This window comes from Pleurodeles waltl, chromosome 7 (assembly GCF_031143425.1).
Source record: "Pleurodeles waltl isolate 20211129_DDA chromosome 7, aPleWal1.hap1.20221129, whole genome shotgun sequence".
Taxonomy (NCBI): Eukaryota; Metazoa; Chordata; class Amphibia; order Caudata; family Salamandridae; genus Pleurodeles; species Pleurodeles waltl.
Window position 1 is genome coordinate 592,596,936 of NC_090446.1, and position 23,490 is coordinate 592,620,425.

The 23,490-nt window shown below is 48.0% G+C and overlaps 1 protein-coding gene across 6 annotated transcripts in view; it reads left to right on the plus strand.

Moving 5' to 3' along the window:
* Positions 1 to 23,490, plus strand: part of LOC138304418 (C-terminal-binding protein 2) — a 200,388-nt gene that overhangs the window by 42,425 nt on the left and 134,473 nt on the right. For 4 of the 6 annotated variants that reach the window (XM_069244433.1, XM_069244439.1, XM_069244435.1 and 1 more), the window contains exons 3-6: positions 18,387 to 18,482; positions 18,602 to 18,756; positions 20,211 to 20,355; positions 22,698 to 22,904. In XM_069244433.1, the coding sequence (XP_069100534.1) occupies positions 18,434 to 18,482; positions 18,602 to 18,756; positions 20,211 to 20,355; positions 22,698 to 22,904 (556 nt within the window). In that variant the 5' untranslated portion in view covers positions 18,387 to 18,433. Of the gene's footprint in view, positions 1 to 18,386; positions 18,483 to 18,558; positions 18,757 to 20,210; positions 20,356 to 22,697; positions 22,905 to 23,490 lie in introns of all 6 variants that reach the window. The other 2 variants (XM_069244437.1, XM_069244438.1) reach the window with 1 other exon arrangement.

Consider the following 23,490-nt stretch of genomic DNA (forward strand, 5'->3'; position numbering starts at 1 on the left):
AGCAGACATGTATTCTATTTCCCTGCCCGCACTGATGCAGGCATGGAAACGGAACAAAGAATTACAGAGCCTGGAGTGAGTAGCATAAATAGCTTCTCACTCCAGGTGGGAACAGTGCCACCTGCCTCAGCATGCCAGGTCGATGGAGGCCCCGGGACTTTGTCTGTGACACACATTTGTGAGTGGAGGGTGAATTGGGTGGACTCCCACCTTTAAAAAAATAAAAATAACAAAATTAATAAAAAAAGGCAGGCCCTGGGGGATAGTTGCGAGAACAGCCATCTGTGCCTGGAGATTTCTTTGGTTTGAGACCTGCAATGGTGGAGATTGCTTCTTCAATGCATATGGGGCTGTCAGTAGCGTCTGCACAGTGTGATGGGAGTGGGATAGGAGGGTAAGAGGAAAGGTAGTCAGAGGAATCTACTGGGGCACCTGGAGCTGCTGAGTAAAGAGATTTGTTTATAAAATAAAAAAAATTTTTTAAAAAGTGGAAGGCGTCTGCAATCTGGGAATCTGAATGCGCTTCTGTAGTGGAAGTAGGGTGGATAGTGTGGATGGACCTAGATTGTATCTTTGGTCTGCAAGCAATGAGCCAGCTATTCCCACCCAAGTAGAACTTCTGTCTTAGATGAGTGAGGGCATATTCTTCTCTGTCCAGGTCTAATTGTTTGAGGAGAGCATGCATACGTTAAAGTTCTTTCCATATGCGAGAGGCCCTGGAGTGCTTGTCGGTCGTTTACTGCTTGAAGACCTTCAGTTGGAGTTCCCTTTTTACTCTTTACAGACAGTTCTTGGAAGCAGATAGCAGTGAGTTCCCCCTTGATTACCAGCTTTATGGCCTCCCATAGGGACATCAGGGGAACTCGGTCGTTGTAGTTTGTAGGTAGTCCATGATCACCTTCTGGGTAGGTGCGACCATTTGCTGAAGCAGCGAGTCCCTAAGCTGCTAGTGAGGGGTTGCATCATGTGCAGGGCCTAGGTGCATGGTGAGACAAGAAGGACGTGCTTTGAGAGGGATCTAGGTTTGATGGTTGAGTTGCTAGTAATTTGTTGAAAGGTGGGCGGTTCCCAAGAAGTAGCTGATAAAAGCATGTTTTATGCATTGCAGAGTAGTGTGTGTAGTCCCCAGTGGTGGGGTGTAGTGCTCGCCAGACATCCACAAGGCCGCAGTCTGCGAGCCACCAGATTCTTTGAGGAGACAAGGAACCTACTGGGTCAAAGAGTTTGGCTGCGGTCAAGAATGTTGTCCTTCACTAAGTTTAAGTTGCCACCTATCAGAATTGCTGCGATATTTGGAGGAAGGGTGCATGCGCACCAAGAAGAAATGGTTCTTGTGGTTCATTGAGAGCGTAAATACAAGCTAGTGTGAAGTGGAAGGTCCCTAACTTAAGGCGTTAGGCCAAGAGTTGCCCCCTTATCTCAGTGACTTTACAAATGAGGATAACCCTAAACCGGGAGGAGAATAGGATGGAACTCCCCCTTTAGGAGGGCCCTGAGGACTTCAACTGCCTGGGGAAGAAGGGGGAGTACATGCGGGAAATGTCCTGAGCTAACAGGAGGCATACCAGCGCTCCAGTAGGGACAGGATGGCCTGTCGCTTTTAATGGGTTGTTGAGGCCTCTGATATTGAGGCTTACTGCCTTAAGGTCCATAGCTATGTCTCATTGGGGTTCTAAGGACATGTCTGACTCTGTTCTGGGAAACGGGGAGTCTGATAGGGTGGGCCAAGCTTGTTGGACCATGCTCCTCCCAGACTGGGGTACAAGGTTGTCCCTGTGTAAGTTGAAGGAATAACAACCCCAAGAACGATAAAAGGGAAATAACATCGAACCGACAATAACATTTCGAAAAAGAACATCTACAGTGGTTGACATCTGAGTGGGTCATCTTGTCCACGGGGAGCCAGTGGAGGTCTCTCAGGTGGTGGGAGATGTGGCAGTCAAGGACCAGTCGGGCGGAGGCGTTTTGGATGCGTTGGAGGCGTCGTATGTTTTTTGCTGGGATGCCTGTGTAGAGTGCGTTGCCGTAGTCTAGCCTGCTGCTGACGAGGGCCTGGGTTACCGTTCTTCTTGTCTCTGTCGGGATCCATTTGTAGATTCTGCGGAGCATGCGGAGGGTGTTGTAGCAGGAGGAAGAAACTGCGTTGACCTGTTTGGACATGGAGAGGGAGGAGTCGAGGATGAAGCCCAGGTTGCGAGCGTGGTCGGTAGGTGTTGGCGGGGCTCCCAGTGAGGTGGGCCACCAGGAGTCGTCCCAGGCGGAGGGGGTGCGTCCGAGGATGAGGACCTCCGTCTGGTCAGAGTTCAACTTCAGGCGGCTGCTTCTCATCCATTCGGCGATGGACTTCATTCCTTCGTGGAGGTTGGCTTTGGCGGTGCGCGGTCTTTGGTGAGGGAGAGGATGAGCTGGGTATCGTCGGCGTAAGTGAGAATGTTGAGGTTGTGCTGACGGGCCAGTTGTGCGAGGGGGGCCATGTAGATGTTGAACAGTGTCGGGCTCAGTGAGGAGCCTTGGGGGATGCCGCAGATGATGTTGGTGGCTTCGGAGCGGAAGGGTGCGAGGCGGACTCTCTGGGTTCTGCCGGAGAGGAATGAGGAGATCCAGTTGAGGGCTTTTCCTTGTATTCCGGCTTCGTGGAGGCGTGTTTTCAGGGTGCGGTGGCAGACCGTGTCGAAGGCGGCGGATAGGTCCAGAAGGATGAGGGCTGAGGTTTCGCCGTTGTCCATTTGCTGTCTGTTGTCGTCTGTGGCGGCGATAAGGGCTGTCTTGGTGCTGTGGTTACGTCTGAAACCGGACTGGGAGGGGTCCAGGATGGAGTTGTCCTCGAGGTGGTGGGTTAGCTGAGCGTTTACGATTTTCTCAGTGACCTTCGCCAGGAAGGGGAGCAGGGAGATCGGTCGGAAGTTTTTGAGGTCGTTGGGGTCTGCTTTGGTTTTTTTAAGGAGGGCGTGGATTTCGGCGTGCTTCCAGCTTTCCTGGAATGTCGCAGTTTCGAAGGATATTTTTGACCTTTTGAAGTTGGGGGGCGATGGAAGAGTCGGCTTTGTTGAAAACGTGGTGGGGGCATGGGTCTGATGGAGATCCTGAGTGGATGGAATTCATGATCTTGCGTGTTTCTGAGTCGTCTACGTTGGTCCAGGCGGTCAAGCGGTTGGTGCAGGTTGACTTTTCGGGGGTGGGGTTCGTCGTGGGCGTGGTGTTGTGGAGGTCGGCGATCTTTTGATAGAAAAAGGTGGACAAGGTGTCGCAGAGTTCTTGAGATGGTGGGATGCCGTTGGCGCTGGGGTTGTAGAGTTCTTTCACAATGCAGAAGAGCTCTTTGCCGTCGTGTGCGTTGCTGTTCAGGCGTTCTGTGAAGTGGGATCGCTTGGCTAGTCTGATTAGCTGGTGGTGCTTGCGAGTGGCATTCTTGTGGGCTGTAAGGCTGTCGGGTGTGTGTTGAGGAGCCATTTCTTTTTTTAGTTTCTGGCAGACGCGTTTGGAGGTGAGGAGTTCGTCTGTGAACCAGGCGGCTTTTTTTCTTTCTTGGTTAACTGTGGATCTCTTGAGTGGTGCGGGGGTGTTGGCGCCGTCGTTGATCCTCTGTCGGAGGTTGAGTGCGGCGGTGTCTGGGTCGGTGGAGTCGGTGGGTGGGTTCTGGGCGAGGGTGCTGGTAAGCTGGTCTTCAGTGACTTTGCTCTAGTGACGGCGGGGTGGTTGTTTGGTGCGGTGGTGCTCGATATTCTTCTTGAATGTGAAGTGGATGCAGTGGTGATCGGTCCAGTGAAGTTCGGTGGTGGTTGAAGGTGACGTGGGTGCTTGCGGAGAAGATCGGGTCAAGCGTGTGGCCGGCGCTGTTGGTGGGTGTGGTGACAAGTTGTCTGAGGCCGAGGTTGGAGAGGTTGTCGATCAGAGATGCGGTGTTGGTGTCGTTGTTGTTCTCCAAGTGGAAATTGGGGATGTAGTCCGTCGATGAGAGCGCGTGGATTCTGGTGAGGTCGGCGATGGAGTCGCTGAAGGGAGCTCGTGGCCCGGGGGGGTCTGTAGATGAGCGTTCCTCTGAGGGTGGTGTTGGGGGTCTGTGTGGATTCGGAAATGAAGGTGTTCGGCGGTCTTGAGGGTGTCGTCCGTGTGGGTGTAGACTTTGAGGGTGGATTTGTGGGCGATGGCTATTCCTCCTCTGATTCTGTTGGCGCGATCCCTTCTGGTGATCTTGTAGCCTTCCGGGATGGCTATGGCGATTTCAGGTGCTGAAGAGTCATTCCACCAGGTTTCAGTCAGGAAGGCTACGTCTGGGGTGGTGGTGTCGAGCAGGTCCCAGAGTTCAATGGCGTGCTTGCGTGCGGAGCGTGTATTGAGGCGTATGCAGTGGAGGTGGTTAGCACCAGTTGTTGGAGGTTTCCTCGTTCTGTCGCAGGTGCAGCAGGAGAAGGGTCCTTTGGTGTTCTTCGGTGAGGCTTGGAAGCATGTTGTGAAGCGGCGGGGTTGAGAGCGTTGAGCTGGTTGGCTGTGTAGAGGCGTCTGGTGGTGCGGGGGTCGTGCGGACCAGGGGGGGTGGCGCAGTCCAGGCACGGACAGGCGCAGACTTGACTTATAATCCCAAGATTTGGGGGTTAGAATGTCCACTGGTCAAAGTTGGTGTCGGGTTTTCGATGGAATCTTATAAGAACTGGGGGCACTCGGAAGTCTGGGACCAAGTCATTTGTCGTCTGGAGTCTTCACTGTTTGGGTCGTCTCTGCAGTCCTTCTTCTTGAGGTTGCCAGGAATCTGAAAAGCAAGGATCAGGGGTGCCCCTAAATACTAGTTTTAGGGGCATTACAGGGGTAAGAGGGCAGTAGACAGTGGCTACTGTCCCTGAGGATGACTACACCCTTCCTGTGCACACCCCTTTTGGGGAAGTGGGGGGCACATTCCTATCCCTATTGGATACTATCCTCCAAAGCAAGATTGGGCACTCTGCATGGAGGGGATCACTTAATCTCTGGACACCTTGGGGGTGGTCCAAGCTGCAGTGGTCACTCCTTGGATTTTCCTAACTTTCTGCCAGACATGCTGTCAAAAGTGAGGCTTCGTCCGGGGGTGGGCATCTCCACTGGCTGGAGTACCCTGGGACACTGTAACAGGAGGCCTGAGCCTTTGAGGCTCCCTACTAGTTGTTGCAGTTCCTACAGGGGGTAGGTGTGAAGCACCTTCACCCAGAGCAGGCTTTGGTTCTGACCCCAAAGAGCACAAAGGCTGTCACCCCATGTGGTCAGAAACTTATCTGTTAGTGGCCGTCTTTTAAGGAGCCCCCAAAGTGCATGGAATAATGGCACCAATACTGACTTCAGTATTGGCGTATGATTCCGACACATTTGTTACCAAACCTGCCTAGGTTCAGAGTTACCATTATGTCGCTGGACCATAGGTAGTGACCTATGGCCAGTACATAGCTAAAATGGCTTCCCCGCACTTATGAGGTCCAGGAGTTTGGAACTGGAGTTTGTAGGGGCACCCCTGCTCTTGCAGAGGAGGGGCACACACAGGGACCTACACCCTGTCCTTAGGGCTGGAAGGGCCTACCATAGGGGTGACTTAAAGTGACCTAGTGTAGTGACCAGCAGTGAAAGGGGGCCTGCAATTTTTTTGTTTCTTTTTTTACAGGCTGCAAGTGGCAGGCCTGCAGACAGTTTGCATGGGCTCCCATAGGTGGCATAATATATGCTGCAGCCCATTTATGACCCCTTGTTCTGCTTAGCTTCAAACTGAAGAGCGAACAAGGCTCAAGAATGCAAAGCATGCATTACTCTTAGTCTGAGTAATGATTTTATCAAGGCATTTCCCAGGATTCAAACAAAAGTATGCAAAAATATTAACGTGAGCATTAACTTTAATGCAGCAAAACAAGTGCAGCTACTAAAAATAATCACAGCAGTTGAATAATAATAATCCAAAAACAACAATGAATATGTATGCAGTAAATATATCTATGCATGCACACAGTAAAGCTAGATAATTGAGAAAAAAATGCTTCACCATGGGGGATCAAATCCAACATCTTTATCCTGGCCAACTCAAGCTGTGGAACCCTGGACAGCTGAGACAGGAAACATTTTCCCCAGTGGGACTCTGATTTTTCTGAGCAATGTGTCCACCCTCAGAAATGAGTTTCTTCTGCCTCCGGGCCGAACTTCCCCACCTTTATATACCTTAAGCAAACTTAAGAGTAGGGTTCTCGTAACCTCCCTCCTCCCTTCAAGTAAGTTGTAAAATTCAAGCGCCGGCTGTACTTGATTAAGGTTGAAAACACAAAAAAGGATTGGCCAGATCCCACGATGCATTTCCAAGACAGAGCCGTACTCTTCTCTGCTATAAACATTCTCATCCTTGTACACTGTTAGCGCGTTGCATTCCCCCATGTGAAGTTCCCTTCCGTGGTAAGAAAAGCAAAAACACGTTCAATGTTGGGAACAAGCTGTGCATGGAAAAATACCTGCACCACTGATGTGACGCATTTGAAGCGAAGCACAGCACAAAATGGAGTTAGTGGTCAAGATGGAATTGGTGGTTAAATACAGATAGCATTAAACCCCTGGTGTACCAATGCCCTGGGTACCCAAGCACCATATACTAGGGGACTTAAAAGGTTACACCAGTATGCACATTGTGGGGTTTAAAGGGTACCCAGGTGACCAAATTTAAAGGAGAGCACAGTCCCTGAGAATCTGGTTAGGAGGATCTCAGTGAAAACAGTCTAAGCACACTTACAACAGGCAAAAAGTGCGGGTAACCATGCCTAAAAGAAGAACTTTACAATGGAGGGCTGAGCGTGCAAGGGAAATGGCGCCCCCCCTAGGCCACTTTAGACTGGCAGCTGGCTAGGCCCCAAAGGCATAGGGGGGCCTACCAGTGGGTACTGCAAAGCACAATCCCTGGCTTCATTGTCCATTCTCTCTGCGGCGGGTCAGCCCACCAGTTCCAGAGGTCCAGGTCCAGGCAATTGGGGGCCTAGGGTGGCATGGCGGTTGCTCCGGCCGCAGGCTGATGGTCCCAGTTATTAAGAGCCTTGATGAGAGAGGAGGGTCGCTGTTGTTGGAGTCCTGCAGGTCCCTTTCATTTGGGCCTATGCTGGAGAACCTTGTCCCTGGCTGAACTGAAACCTCCCTCCACTCCCCCACCCCGTTGGCATCCTTGACCCCTCACCCTCTATCAGCATTTGTGCGAGTCCTCACGTTGATGAGAGTGGGGGACTGTGGCTCTATTCCCACCACGGTGAGCTAGCGAGCCTCTCAGGAGCGCTGTGCACCTACTTCTGGACTGTTACGAGGTCCTCTGCTGCCTTGTATGTCGCAACCCCACTCGCAGTCTAGGGAGAGGTGGCGCCGCCTGGGTGGGGCCCACCAGGGCTCCACACATGCACTGGCCCCCACCATTGCCGGAGGCAATCTGGATGGGGGTGTGTCTACTTAACAAAGATGGCCATCAGTGTCTGGTTGCGGAGCCTGTCGTGGCAGCCGCTGACAAAGCCTTACAAGGAATCCAGGCCGGGTAGACCTTATTCACCGGGCAGCTCCAGAGAGACGATCTGAGACCACCAGTGTAGGAGCTAGCCTCCAGGAAACCAGGAACTCGGAAGAGGTAAGCAGATGGGCAGAAGGGGTGCTGAAGTAAGGTGATAGTGGGGGCGGGGACAGAGTGGTTGAGAAGCATGTCCTACTCACCCGCCATCTTAGCCACGGGCCCTCGGTCTTTTTCAGTGTCACTTTCTACTTTTTTGTCAACTATTTTTGAGTTGTTTATCTCCGTGCACTTGGAAACATGTCCCTTATGAAACCTTCAAGGTTTACACCTTGCGGGGAATGTCACAGGCAGATGTTGTCTGATCTCTGCTTGGTTTTTCTCTGGTGCCTGGGGTTGAGTCACAACTCCAAGGCTTGTGCTGAATGCAAGTTGATACACCCACCATGTTTTGCAAATTGGCGATAAAGCTCTTTCTGATGTGGCAGAAACAGGCTTCTTTCTGTTCCTGGGGAATATGTTAGCATTGTTAATGCAGATGATCATCTTTGCGCTTTAAGATCACCCCCCCCCCCCCCAATAGCCACAAAGTCTGGTAAGCGAAATGTCGTGCATTTAGGCCCTGCACCCGAACTCTATTTGCAGAGCTGGAGCCAGGGCTCACTCCGTTACCTTGAGTTCTCCAGAACGGCGCCTGCCCAATTGAGAGTTCTGCAATGCCATCTTTGGGCCAGTTAATACTTCTGGTGCATCGGCTGCCCCATGGAGCCAGTGGGTTACTTCCAGCAGGTCCTCCCCGGATGCCAGATGGGCCCTCTGGATCTGCGTCCAGACTGCCGCCACTACAAGTGCCGCCTTTCAATCTGGCTCCTGTGCCACTTGACAATGAGCCTATCTTCATCCCCAACTCTGAACTGGCGCAGTCCAGACCCTACGAAGCCCTATACTTTCCACCACTTGATAGTCCTTTCCTCCCTGAAGGGAAAGATATGGATGAAGGGTTTGGTCTTACGAAGGAGGAGCCTGATCAAGGTGAAAACTGGCATGCGGAGCTGGGTGACTGCAGTGGTTTTGCCACTTCCCCAAACTCTGGCCTGCGTCCCCTCTGGGCCCGTTCTCTAAGGAAGGCATCCTTCACCACTGTGATGCACTGGGCAGCTGCCAACAGTTGAGGACCAACATCTTGGCAGAGGTGCTTCACTCGGGAGCAGGTTTGCCTGAGCCCTTTCTCCTCTTCAATGAAGTTCTCATCGATGTTCTCCTGGCGGCCTTGGCTAATCCTAGAACAGGGCTACCTCTGCACTGCAAAATTGTTCTTGCCATCGTCCTGCCCCAGGAGACAAGCCTTCCTCTTCCAACATCCCTCCCCTGAGAGCCAGTTGTGCAGGCCTCCTATCTTTAAGGTCACCCCAACTCCGTTCCCTTCCCCCTCACCAGGAAGGGTATCCAAGAGGCTTGGCACCTTTTAGTAAGCATATATATTTTTTAACATTGCCTTGAGGGTAGTGAACACTGTATGCCTCTTGGGCCTTTATTCCCATACATTATGGGACTCTGTTGCCCAGGTGCTTTCTCTGCTTCCTGAGGAGGTATGTGCCATCATCAACCAAGTCCTTGTGGATGGCCAAGACGCAGCAAAGATCACCATCATGTGCGGGCTGGACATAGCAGACTCCCTAGGCAAAGCCATGGCTTCTACGGATACACTGCATTGTCATACCTGTTTGCGGTCCAGTGGGGGATGTCCAGGCATCCCTGATCGCCAAGCCCTTTGGCTCCCCCCGTATTTGGTTGTAAAGTGGACTTGACGCACAAGTGCTTACAAGAGAGGCATGTCACCGCTCGTTCTCTTGGGCTTCCTCTGGCTGTCTGGTGTCATCAGCAGTTCTTTCGCTGTTGATGCAGATGTGATTGGGGTACTATGGGCACCTGCTATGCCATCCCTACCTGCCAGTACAACATCCTGCCCAGTCCTTTCTTTGATGGGGTTGCAGATCTTATAAAGGATGCAGGAGCCAGGCCCAGCGAGCTGTCGAGTCCCCCACCACACTGGTAGCGGCGGCGAAGCTTCTTTAGTATACCCTCCATCCAGCACAGCCCTCCCGTTGGAGACAGGATTAGGTAATACCTCTCCCAGTGGTCTGCAGTTATTCCTGACAAGTGGGTGCTTCAAAGTCTGTGGAATAGGTTCACCCTCCCATTTGTGGACACCCCTCCGCCTTTGCCTCAATCCCATGAACAACTGACAGAGAATCACCTCTTTGCTCCATCAGGAAGTGCAGGCTCTTTTGGCCAAAGGAGCCAACCAGATGGTCTCTGATCCAAAAGTAGGCTGTGATTACTACTTCTACTTTCTGGTGCCAAAAAAAAACTGGTGGGATGTGCCTAGGCAAGGATCTGGCCCGTCTTTACCTTTCATCACCCAGAGGGGGCTGGACTGGGCCCTCTCTTGTTCTTCTGCAATTTGGGTCTTGAAATCAGGACACTTATGTAAGTTTGACTGTTTCTTCTTGTGAGTGTGTGGTCCATATTGATTGACATATTGCCTGCCCCTGTTGATTGTGCTTGCCTATTGATAAAAATGGGCAACCGGCAGACGGTAGAAAGTTCAAAATCCCCCACAGCTGCTAAACATAAAAAAAAAAAAAAACACTGCTGCTGCCAGTAATTGCACTCTCAATTATATTGACCATCTGATAGAATGAACGTCTTCAATTTTAAGCACAAAGACTACATCAATAAATGGCAGGCTACATCTAACTAAGGTTCCTGACATGTTATGGAAATGCAGGTTCAACAAAAGGATGGTTAGCTGGCTCCCGGAGACCTGTAGAAATGGGCGAGCCCTTGGATTCTGCATAGCCTAGTGGCACCGAAGCCTCTTCTACGAGCCTAAGTCTACATCATCACTAATGTTCCATGTGCTAATAGGTTTTCCTCCGTGAGCGTAGCTAGAAGAGTAAACCTATCTTGCAAGGACCCCGAAACCCTTTTCCTGCCTAAGTGGGTTGTTGTCAAAGCTAGCGGGCCCTCTGAAAATGTAGCAATAGCATCTGAAGGTGCTGTTAGTGTTTCTTTACATCAGAAGATGGAAAGTATCCGAACGCTGCTAGTTTGTATTGCTATGCAGATCTCAGAATTAATGAAAAGTCAGTGTTGTTGCACATGTACTTGCTGCCAGGGGTCAAGGACTGTACAGTAAAGTAGTTGCTCTTCACTGCACATGAGTGGGATGATGTCTTCTTCCCGAGATTCCCCTCCGCCCCTCACCTCAAATGGTGTGGGCTCTGGGTGGGTAGTTACACACACTGTGGCCCACACAGGAGGGTTCAAAAGACCAGTTGAGCCCTGGAAAGTTAAGGGGGAAATTAAACCTCAGAAAGTCTGTACATGCACATCTTTAGGGCAGCAGCAGGAGAGGGGAAGGATTATTTACCTGGTAAAGCTGCTGTTCTAAGAATCTATCTGCCTTATGTTCCATCATTAAGGTGGTGAACTACTTATTCTGAAAAGGAATGATTTACAGTGTAGCCATGTAGGTCTGAAGATGGCTTCTAACGATTTGTTGGGGGTCTTAATAAAGTTTCTGACAGGATAGCAACTGTCACTTATCAATATCTGTTAGACCGCTACCTGCAGTTATGGATTCTTCTGCTTCAGCCCTTTTAGATGATATGCTTGGCTTGTATCAGCAGAATTCTAAGGTAGTAGTGGGAGGTGACTTCAATACCTTTTTAGAGCTGTCTCCCTACACTAAAGAGCTTACTGCGGTTGATGACGAACAGTGGAATATTCCTCAATTAGAGGGGATGACAAGATATCACATTACACGAAAAAAGTAATCCTAAGAAATTAGTTTCCACCAAGGAGGTAGTGGTTAAACATGTAGTGAAAAGCAGCCAAAGCTAGACTTGCATGCCTTACAGTTAAAGGCCTTGAACTTGTAAAAATGTTTTACCTGACAAGTTTTTGATAAACTTCTATCATGGGCTGAGGAATAAAAGCCTCCTGTCTGCCTCAAGCGGTTTTGTGCCTTAACACAAGCACTTGTGATCAAGTTTTGAGATTAGCTGTTCTCTGTTGGAAATATGTACGGTTACAGAAGCAAAACTTGTATGTGGTTCTTGTCGATCTTAGGGCAGACTTCAGTCGTGTTCCGCGTGGCAATCTGTGGAGAGTGCTGCTAAAACTGGGCGTTCCTGAATTTTTTTTGCCTTAATAGCCAAGTAGCACACTGGGAACTACACGCCGATGCGGTAGCAAGGGGGAGCTAACGGATCGCACACCGGTTAGGCATGGGTTGCGCCGGGGGTGCATCTTCGCCCCCACTTTGTTTACTCAGTACGTGAATGATGTTGTGCAGGAACCGTTGGAATGTCGGAATGAGTCCCCTGCATTAAATAACAAGAAAATCACTATTCTGCCTTTTGCAGATGACTCTCTTAATATCTAAAACACCAATGGGTTTGCAGGTTTTACTGGACAGTTTCATGGGCTTCTGTAGGTCCCATGGCCTGGTACTAAATACGACCAAGACAAAGTATGGTGTGTGGGAGAAGGGCTGCAAAAACATAGTGTGAAAGCGGAAGAAGAACTTGTAGAGAGAGTCAATTTTATTGACTACCTGGGGTCAGAATCTCAGATAAGTTCAGATGGGACTTGCAACTCCGCGAGAGCACGCTCCTTATATAGCATAGATCTAGGGCTACCTTGTGATTATATAAAACTACCGTCCCCCACTTAGTGTCCCCTTCTCCAGAAGTATACAGTCCAAAAACCCAGAGCACCGCACTCTTTGGAGCGGAGGTCTGGGGCTTTGCTGATAGTTATCAGTAAGCCCCTGTTGAAAATTGCTTTGTGAGACAGCTTCTTGCTCATCTAGTCAGCGCTCCTTTTAACATAACTTTGACCTGCGCATTAAATGACTCTAGTTTAATAGTATTAACACCTTTACGTTATTGGGTCTGCCTGTAGATTACACCAGAATTACAGGAATATAGAGACTCTTTACAGGAACTGCCCATTATACCTAATGTTCTACAGCTTCCCTGGCTTAAATTTGTTCATGACTGGTTCCAGAAACTGGGTCTACGATTATGGGATAAACCCGCAATCATAGATAAAGTTGAGGTTAATATTATGAAATCCAAGTACTGGACATTTGTTCATGAGCAAGCTCCTGCCACTGAAACAATGGGGAGTTTAGCCAGTTCCTTGATATCGAATCTCCCCACTTTCTGAAACCTACCTGGATAACATCACACCCTTATTGGCCAAAAGTCTATAAGCACGCTTCCGATTTGGATGTTTACTGCAGAGATCCTTTACTCATGGTTGGAAGCACGATTCAACTTTAGTTTCTGACTTATGTTCGGGTTGTGAGGCTGTTCTGGAGACTGAAGAGCCTGTCCTGTTTTTTGTTCAGCCTATCTTAACCACGGGTGGAGGTGGATTCACCCTAGTTGTCTCAATCTTGGAGTGTCTTGCTATCTTGTGACTTTGAGGATTTTGAAAACCGATACTTCAGATTTAGTTGTGTTTGCAGTTAGTCATTACCTGCTGACAATTTGCTGCAAGCGTACGTATTTTTTGCCTGCCAAAACTTGAATCCCAGTTACTAGATCTAGTCAATAATTCAGGGTTTTATGTACTTGTCCTAGCTAAATTTGGATTATAAAGGGAGATTGATTCACATAATTTTCCCATTTCTGCACTTTGTGGATGATTGGTGCTAGCATAAACTTTTTTTTTGTGTGCCACATTTTAGATATGAGACATGCTCTTTATTTTTAAAGGAACCTGCAGAAGATCTGCAGTGGTGGCTGACAAACTTTGATTGGTTCACAGGACGGCCTTCTCTATTTGCCACCCAATGTTGACAGTGGTGTCTGATACATCACTTCTGCGTTGGGGCGGTCATCTGGGAGAGGCATAATTTCTGGGTTGTGGTGGCTATTTTCTCTTAATCTCCATTGGAATCTCGGCATCATATCAATATTCTGGAGATGAGAGCAATTTGCTATGCATTGAAAGCCTTCCATCCAGGCTGTTCATGGACAACACAACTGCCATGTGGTATTGCTGGGTGGGGTTGTGGACTCTGTCGGGAGGCCCGGTGCCTCTTGATTTGGCTTGCACCCCAGGACTTCTCCCTGGGGTGCCAGCTTTTTTTGCTCCGCCTCATAGCTCCAAGGAATAAGAGGCTTCAATGCCTGGACCCAAAGAGAGCTCTTTCGTTTTACATTCTCATATCAAACACCATCAGATGGTTATCAGGTGTTCGCCGAGTTCACTGGAATGACAAAGGGCAAGGCAGGACAGCAGCGGACCATCTCTTGGTGAGTTCTACTCTGCATTAAAATCTACTAGGGACTAGCCAAAAATCAGCCTTATGAGGGCTACGGTCACTTCTACTGCATTGGCATGCAGGGGTACATGTCCTGGGCATCTGCCAAGCTGCTACATGGAAGTCCCTTCACACAATCACAAAGCTATACTGCTTGGGCAGTTAGGTCAGTCAATACAGGCTGTAGGAAGTTGGCTCTGTATGTGCTATTTCAAAGTAAGGAATAGCATGCACAGAGTCCAAGGGTTCCCCTTAGAGGTAAAATAGTGGTAAAAATAGATAATACTAATGCTCTATTTTGTGGTAGTGTGGTCGAGCAGTAGGCTTATCCAAGGAGTAGTGTTAAGCATTTGTTGTACATACACATAGACAATAAATGAGGTACACACACTCAGAGACAAATCCAGCCAATAGGTTTTTGTATAGAAAAATATATTTTCTTAGTTTATTTTAAGAACCACAGGTTCAAATTCTACATGTAATATCTCATTCGAAAGGTATTGCAGGTAAGTACTTTAGGAACTTCAAATCATCAAAATTGCATGTATACTTTTCAAGTTATTCACAAATAGCTGTTTTAAAAGTGGACACTTAGTGCAATTTTCACAGTTCCTAGGGGAGGTAAGTATTTGTTAGGTTAACCAGGTAAGTAAGACACTTACAGGGCTTAGTTCTTGGTCCAAGGTAGCCCACCGTTGGGGGTTCAGAGCAACCCCAAAGTCACCACACCAGCAGCTCAGGGCCGGTCAGGTGCAGAGTTCAAAGTGGTGCCCAAAACACATAGGCTAGAATGGAGAGAAGGGGGTGCCCCGGTTCCGGTCTGCTTGCAGGTAAGTACCCGCGTCTTCGGAGGGCAGACCAGGGGGGTTTTGTAGGGCACCGGGGGGGACACAAGCCCACACAGAAATTTCACCCTCAGCAGCGCGGGGGCGGCCGGGTGCAGTGTAGAGACCAGCGTCGGGTTTGTAATGGAAGTCAATGGGAGATCTAGGGATCTCTTCAGCGCTGCAGGCGGGCAAGGGGGGGGTTCCTCGGGGAAACCTCCACTTGGTCAAGGGAGAGGGACTCCTGGGGGTCACTCCTCCAGTGAAAGTCCGGTCCTTCAGGTCCTGGGGGCTGCGGGTGCAGGGTCTCTCCCAGGTGTCGGGACTTAGGATTCAAAGAGTCGCGGTCAGGGGAAGCCTCGGGATTCCCTCTGCAGGCGGCGCTGTGGGGGCTCAGGGGGGACAGGTTTTTGTACTCAGTCTTAGAGTAGTCCTGGGGTCCCTCCTGAGGTGTTGGATCGCCACCAGCCGAGTCGGGGTCGCCGGGTGCAGTGTTGCAAGTCTCACGCTTCTTGCGGGGAGCTTGCAGGGTTCTTTAAAGCTGCTGGAAACAAAGTTGCAGCTTTTCTTGGAGCAGGTCCGCTGTCCTCGGGAGTTTCTTGTCTTTTCGAAGCAGGGGCAGTCCTCAGAGGATGTCGAGGTCGCTGGTCCCTTTGGAAGGCGTCGCTGGAGCAGGATCTTTGGAAGGCAGGAGACAGGCCGGTGAGTTTCTGGAGCCAAGGCAGTTGTCGTCTTCTGGTCTTCCTCTGCAGGGGTTTTCAGCTAGGCAGTCCTTCTTGTAGTTGCAGGAATCTAATTTTCTAGGGTTCAGGGTAGCCCTTAAATACTAAATTTAAGGGCGTGTTTAGGTCTGGGGGGTTAGTAGCCAATGGCTACTAGCCCTGAGGGTGGGTACACCCTCTTTGTGCCTCCTCCCAAGGGGAGGGGGTCACAATCCTAACCCTATTGGGGGAATCCTCCATCTGCAAGATGGAGGATTTCTAAAAGTCAGAGTCACCTCAGCTCAGGACACCTTAGGGGCTGTCCTGACTGGCCAGTGACTCCTCCTTGTTGCTTTCTTTGTTCCCTCCAGCCTTGCCGCCAAAAGTGGGGGCCGTGGCCGGAGGGGGCGGGCAACTCCACTAAGCTGGAGTGCCCTGCTGGGCTGTGACAAAGGGGTGAGCCTTTGAGGCTCACCGCCAGGTGTTACAGCTCCTGCCTGGGGGAGGTGTTAGCATCTCCACCCAGTGCAGGCTTTGTTACTGGCCTCAGAGTGACAAAGGCACTCTCCCCATGGGGCCAGCAACATGTCTCTGGTGTGGCAGGCTGCTGGAACTAGTCAGCCTACACAGACAGTCGGTTAAGTTTCAGGGGGCACCTCTAAGGTGCCCTCTGTGGTGTATTTTACAATAAAATGTACACTGGCATCAGTGTGCATTTATTGTGCTGAGAAGTTTGATACCAAACTTCCCAGTTTTCAGTGTAGCCATTATGGTGCTGTGGAGTTCGTGTTTGACAGACTCCCAGACCATATACTCTTATGACTACCCTGCACTTACAATGTCTAAGGTTTTGTTTAGACACTGTAGGGGTACCATGCTCATGCACTGGTACCCTCACCTATGGTATAGTGCACCCTGCCTTAGGGCTGTAAGGCCTGCTAGAGGGGTGTCTTACCTATACTGCATAGGCAGTGAGAGGCTGGCATGGCACCCTGAGGGGAGTGCCATGTCGACTTACTCGTTTTGTCCTCACTAGCACACACAAGCTGGCAAGCAGTGTGTCTGTGCTGAGTGAGAGGTCTCCAGGGTGGCATAAGACATGCTGCAGCCCTTAGAGACCTTCCTTGGCATCAGGGCCCTTGGTACTAGAAGTACCAGTTACAAGGGACTTATCTGGATGCCAGGGTCTGCCAATTGTGGATACAAAAGTACAGGTTAGGGAAAGAACACTGGTGCTGGGGCCTGGTTAGCAGGCCTCAGCACACTTTCAATTGTAAACATAGCATCAGCAAAAGCAAAAAGTCAGGGGGCAACCATGCCAAGGAGGCATTTCCTTACACAGGCATTTTGAATGTTATGTCCTACAGGACTTTTTGATTTGAACCACTTTCCACACCCACCTGTGGAGGGGGAGGGGGTATTTCTAGGTATCTATTCTAAGGTGGGGTTAGAAGCCCTTATCAGAACAAGGTACTTGCTTTCGGTATTGTTTTTTCTGGGAGTGACTGTATCGAACTTCAGATTCCTCACACACCTTCCTGTCCTCCCAGCTCTGCTAAATGTGCTTTTCATCTAGAAGATTCCATTAGAATCTGCACACTGGTCACACACTAATTTTTACGTGGCTCTGTGTTTTTGACATAGTAATAGGTGCGAAAGAAACTGATGTCAGTTCACCAGGGTAGTGCTTATATTTGCACAGCAATGTTACTACCGATGCTGACATGGCCAGTTGATGCCACCTACTGGCGCAAGAGATACTAAAGATGTTTCAGATCTAGTTTGATGCATAGGGAATATTTTAAGTCCGTTATTTTTTGCTCTAGTACTGCTTTGTACTTCATTATTCAGCACTGACTATATTGAAGGTTCTAATGTAAACCTAGTTGCAATGCAGACTAGGCACCGAGGGATAGTAGCAAAAATGTGTTATTCAGTTGAACCACTAAAGTTTTCAAAAGAAATGTACTTAGCAAAATAGCCAATTAAACTGTACTAATTTTAATTATAAACATGAAGAACGAGACTGTTACTTTAAAATAGAATAACTCTTGATTTCAGCATTAGTAAATCATTTAAAAAACAGAAAAATAATTGTCTGCCATATTGAAGCTGCCTTGCTATTCTGTAAAATGAAACCAACAAGGTCGACCTCAGCCTTAAGCTGCTTGGCTCTGAAAGTATACAAACCATTACTGCAGGCGCCAGAGGCAGTACTTGGTAACTGAAATGGATAAGCTTTTCAGTCACAATGTCAACTTAATAAACACAAAAGGGTATGGGGTTCACTAATGATAAGGAGCTATAACCACAGGAGATTATCCACGGGCTTCTAGACCTTACTGGGTCTCAAAACATGGAGTGCGAGTACTGTGGGATGGTGATGGATAGAGGGAGGGGGTATTTCCTTTACGGACTAGGTGGTCTCACACACTATATAGTGTCATGCTTCATCATTTGACCACCTAGCCCCACCCAGGTAGGACAGTGCCACCTGGGTGGACTCAAGCTCACAGTTAAAGGAACGGGAGGGAGTGCGTAAATTATTATTTATCTGGAGTAAGTGGGATCCCGCTAAGCTAGGGGAAGATATAAAAACACCTAAGCAGTTACCGGTGTTTAAACTACACTTTTAATAGTGGTGTCTGCTGGTGTATTAAAAACAAGGGTGGGACACCAAAGTGAGAGTAAGGACTCACTGGGTCACCTATCTAAAAAATGGCCGACATGTTTCTTCCTTCTACAAAGTCAACTTAACAAGGATATATTTAAAGCATCTCATTTTCAAAATTAATTACCAAGTTGACCACTTTGATAGGAATATTGTTGTATTTATATAAACGTTGTCAATTTCCTCAAAAGCAGCCACCTCAGTGAATCCATGTATTGACTTTGAATGTGATAATGGATGTTCTGAATCGGACATTGTTTTTGTTGTACAAATGAGTGTTTCATTAGTACTTTTAAGTTTTGCACTGCTAGGGTCACTGTTGGTGTTTGTGGGTTTCGATTCTGGACCCTTTACCTCTTTGTTCCAGAGATTCCCAAGGGATTCTGGGAAGCAGCTGTCACCACCAGCTCAACCATGGACAAACACAAAGTGAAACGGCAGCGCCTCGACCGCATCTGTGAAGGTATGCGCTGCGCCCTTCGCGCCTCACTTACTCAATCTCTTTGTCTCTGTCACACTCTTCCCCCCTCCCCTTTCAGCCTCGCACTTTGCAGCCAGTCACTGTGTGTGTGGTCTCTGCAGGGATCCGGCCCCCCATCTTGAACGGCCCGATGCCTGCCCGGCCGCTAGTGGCTCTTCTCGATGGGAGAGACTGCACAGTGGAGATGCCCATCCTGAAGGATGTTGCAACTGTGGCTTTCTGTGATGCACAGTCCACGCAAGAGATCCATGAAAAGGTAAGTACATAATGTTGTTAGTGAAGACCACATCAAAACCTGCCATCGTACACTTTTTTCCGCCCTTCTGTGCCCTCTTTCCTCCTGCACTTCTCTGTCCTCTTTCCTCCTGCACTTCTCTGTCCTCTTTCCTCCTGCACTTCTCTGCCCTCTTTCCTCCCGCACTTCTCTGCCTTCTTTCCTCCCGCGCTACTCTGCCTTCTTTCCTCCCGCGCTACTCTGCCTTCTTTCCTCCCGCGCTACTCTGCCTTCTTTCCTCCCGCGCTACTCTGCCTTCTTTCCTCCCGCGCTACTCTGCCTTCTTTCCTCCCGCGCTACTCTGCCTTCTTTCCTCCCGCGCTACTCTGCCTTCTTTCCTCCCGCGCTACTCTGCCCCCTCTTTCCTCCCGCGCTACTCTGCCCCCTCTTTCCTCCCGCGCTACTCTGCCCCCTCTTTCCTCCCGCGCTACTCTGCCCCCTCTTTCCTCTTGTTTGCTGCGCCTTTTCCTCACTGCCCCTCTTTCCTCCCCTGCTCGCTGCGCGTCTTCCCCCTCGCTGTGCCTTTTTCCTCCCCTGCTCGCTGCGCCTCTCCCCCCAACCCCCATCGCTGCACCTCTTCCCCCTGCCTTCGCTGAACCCTCTTCTTCTTTTTTTTCTGTCCTTGTTCCTCCTTTCCTGGTCTTCCCTCGTTCATCATTCACCCCATCCTCATTATCCCCATCTGCCCTCAATAAGCTCCCCACTCCCTGCAACCCAGGACTTCCGCAGTGCTATGGCATTTTGTGGCAACAAATATGGTGTGCTCTTCCAAAACCTAAAATCTGATATCCTTCTTCCCTTGATGTCCTGCCTCCCTGCCACTTTCAACACCTCCCGCCACCAAAATGAATATGTAGTGTGCCCTGTGTCTGCTGCTAACCTTGTGTCCTTTGAGGTGCTTGACCTTTTGCAAACTTGCCCTTCGGTTCACACCTTTAAAACCAGGGCCCCTGGAATTATACGATTCTGCAGGTGAGCTGTTTTTATCAGGATTATGGATTTACTGGATTTGTCACATAATCCATCATCTGTGACATAATCTTCATATTTTAACAAAAAACATGTTTCTATCTGAAACCGATCGCAAGTTATGTAAAATGTGGCGCCACACAGTGTAAGGCCTTTCACAAAGGTTAACTCTTCACCATTATATGTTGCTCTATTTGAATGTTAAACTGGGACTAAGATGTGAAACATTAACATGGGTTTTTAGCATACAAAAATTTTAAAATTCTGCCAGAATACTACCTCAAAATGTGCCACATTAAGGCACATAATTTGATTTTTTGGCTTCATAATTTAGTAAATCCTGATGTATCATTTCATTCTCATCTGCCGCATAATTCAAGAGGCACTATTTAAAACCGGCTGCAGCCAGAGTGTGATGTGTCTATGTAGAGTTCTCAATGCTACTTAACCTCTTATTATGTCTTTAGGTGTTGAGTGAGGCAGTGGGGGCCTTAATGTATCACACCATCTCTCTATCCCGTGAAGATCTGGAGAAGTTTAAAGCGCTACGAATCATTATCCGGATCGGCAGCGGATATGACAACATTGACATTAAATCAGCTGCAGAGTTAGGTATGGCAGTCCAATGGGTGTACCCTGCAAGGGCAGTGTACAATACAGATAATGAGTGGGAGGTGATGACATTTTTTTCTGGGCTACTTTTTACCATGAGAATGTGGGACTTCAAAATTTAAAGGCACAATCGATTACCCAAACTTCGGATAGCTATATTGCAGGTTAGAGGCCACGTTTATTTTTTACGATCAGGACAGTATGCTCAAAATAGTCACCTTCAAAACTGTGTCCCTCTTCTGATTAGCTGGATCTCTTCTTCCATTGTGGCTCTACTGATCTCTGTTGCACTCCTGTTATTTCTCTAGATCATGGGTACTCGCAAACATTTTTCCAGGGGCCAAAAAGTTTGGTCTGTGATGTGATCAAGAGCCCCATTTATGCCAGCAGTATGGTGGTCCGAGGGCGGGCGGGGGCAGTAAGGTGGGTAAAGGGGAAGCAATGCATAAACATCTAATGGTTGAATGCCACAATGTGAAACCAGAAAACCTGGGCTTAATCTTACTTTCCTCATTTTACCAGATTGTGTGGTCCTGGGCAGTTCACTGTCCCTCCTTTTTCTTAATTATTACATTTAAGAGGACCTCGAAATACATGACTTCAGGATGTGCACTGTACAAAACCTCCTCCTGTGTTTCATTTAATAAACTATAATGTTCATGTATAATAGGAACTCAGGCCAATCCTAAGAGTGCTCATAAGAACTAATATTTAGAAGTTCATATTTGAAAACTGTCACTTAAAAAGTCTGCTCAGATATATTCTTATGTACTAAGTTGAAATAGTTCTGCATGTTAATGAAATACATTTTTTTAATTTTGAAGAGATCTTACATTTTAATACCTTTGCTGCAAGACGATATCTTTGAAATTGAAGGTGTTCCTAAATTTGAGTGGTGCAAGACAACCTAATTACTTCCTTTCTTTAACTTCTATTAACCTTTAAATAAAGGTTGCCTGTTTATTTATCATCTTTTTAATGTTAGTGCTGAGTAGAGTGAACAATCAGGGGCCACATGCACCCCGTGGGCTGTACTTTGGACATCACTTCTCTAGGTAAATAAGAGGAGCCTCTAGGATAAGTCATAGGTATTCGTTACACAGTCTCGTGCAGTGTAGCGTTGGGAAGGAGAGGTCTCACCCTCGGGAGATTAGTAAAAACTGAAATAACTGCCTCTACTCTTTCACCCTATACCAGACCATGTTAGTTATTCATTAGATGTTACAAGAAGCAGAATGGCTAGAAATTTAGCTTTTAGTACTCTAGAGCAGGCACCTTGATTGGTGTGTGGTATTAAATACTATCTGGTGAAAATGAGCAGCGAAGATTCAGGGGTAAAAGGTTGAGAGCTGCATTGGATAGCTGAAGATCGTGATTGTTGCAGCTAAATGTAGAAAAAAGACGACTATGGTGGTTTATTATTATGAATTATAAATAAAACCATTGATGTAACAGCAGTTAAAGCTGAATATTTAAATACAAAGATTGAAAATCGCCCAACATGAGATAAGCAGTTTTGGTTCTTACTTGTTATTTTGGTCAACTTTGGGTGAATTAACATTTTGGTTGTTGCTTATGATGGTTAGTCATGGTTTTTGAAGCTGTCCGAATAGGGCCCTGGTTTGTAAAGACCAGTGTCCAGTACAAGCAGTGACCTTGTCTTTGAAAGCCGTTTTGTGGGCATAAGCGTAGCTCAGTTTTTTTTTTACAAAACATATCTTTTGGCTTTTTAGTGTTGCTTTACCTTGTACACTTAGCAGTTTTTGTAATGCCAATACTTTCTAATTCTGCAGTTTAAGGTTTACAGAAGCAAATGAACACAGGACAGATAATGATTACAGAACACCACAGTTCAAATAGTTTTCAGGCACGCATTTGCGGGGGGCGGGGCGGGGCGGTTGTTTAAAAAAAAAAAAAAATACTATGGATTGGACACTGCTTTAGACAAAACTGTTCTGGGTAAACCTAAGGGTGTATGACACCCCCTTCCCCCCGCCTCCCCTGAAAAAAGGACACGCTTTCAAGGAAAACAGATGGCAAACATTAGAAACTAAAGAGATGATGTTGAAAGCTCAAATTGCTACTTTCAGGGTACCGCCCCACCCCCCTTTGAATTTCTGTTGAGGGTTGGTGAAATTCCTGGTATTTCAGAACGTAATGGATTAAATGGCAGTGTGCGGGTAATAGCTGGGAGAGCAAATTTACACCAACTGAGGTATTTAGTGGAGAGGACATTAGCCTACATGTCTTGCAAAGCTCTTCTTTCTGATGTCAGTATACGTCCTACACAGGTTAGAGGTTCTTTTCTAGGTGGAGTTTAATTGTATTTTTTGCTCACATAGGCATCGCCGTGTGTAACATCCCCTCGTCATCTGTTGAAGAAACTGCTGACTCTACACTCTGCCATATACTGAACCTCTACCGACGTGTTACATGGCTGCATCAGGCTATGCGCGAGGGGAATCGTGCATCCAGTGTGGAACAGATACGAGAAGTGGCCGGAGGGGCTGCCCGGATTCGTGGAGAGACCTTGGGCATCATTGGCCTTGGTAATATATACACTGGATAGTATTCAAATGCTCTTGTGCCTCTTAAAAGTTTCTGAATGACTTGTCCACTGGGCATTCTAAGTCCCTTGTGCTAATTTACTAGAAAGTTTTAGCATTTTAGTATTACACTAGGGAAGAGGTGTTAGTCCTGGGTTCTAATGCATTAACAACTTCTTAATCCTGGGGTGGAGGGGGAGGGGAGTATTCTCTTGATGCCAATGTACATGATGGTATGCAGCGCAGCATTAGGTTTAACAGCCTTTGTGCCATGTGTTGTATGAATTAATGTGCTTTTGCTTGGAGGTCTGAGAGGGCTATGAAGTCACGAAGTCATCATTTTCTGGGAGTTTCTCCTGTTCATAAAAGCATGGAAAGATGACTTTACTCTAGCAGTAGTTCATCAGTATGTGTATCCCTACCAGATTCCGAACCTTCAGAATGATCCCTGCCTGGCACGTTCAAGTTTTGAAACGGCTCAGCATTTTATTTTGATGTTTTCCTCGAAAAAGATCTCATTTCTTCTCATTGGCTTATACATTTTTTTTATCGAATTGGAAACTGGAAAAAACTGTGTAGACTACTGTCC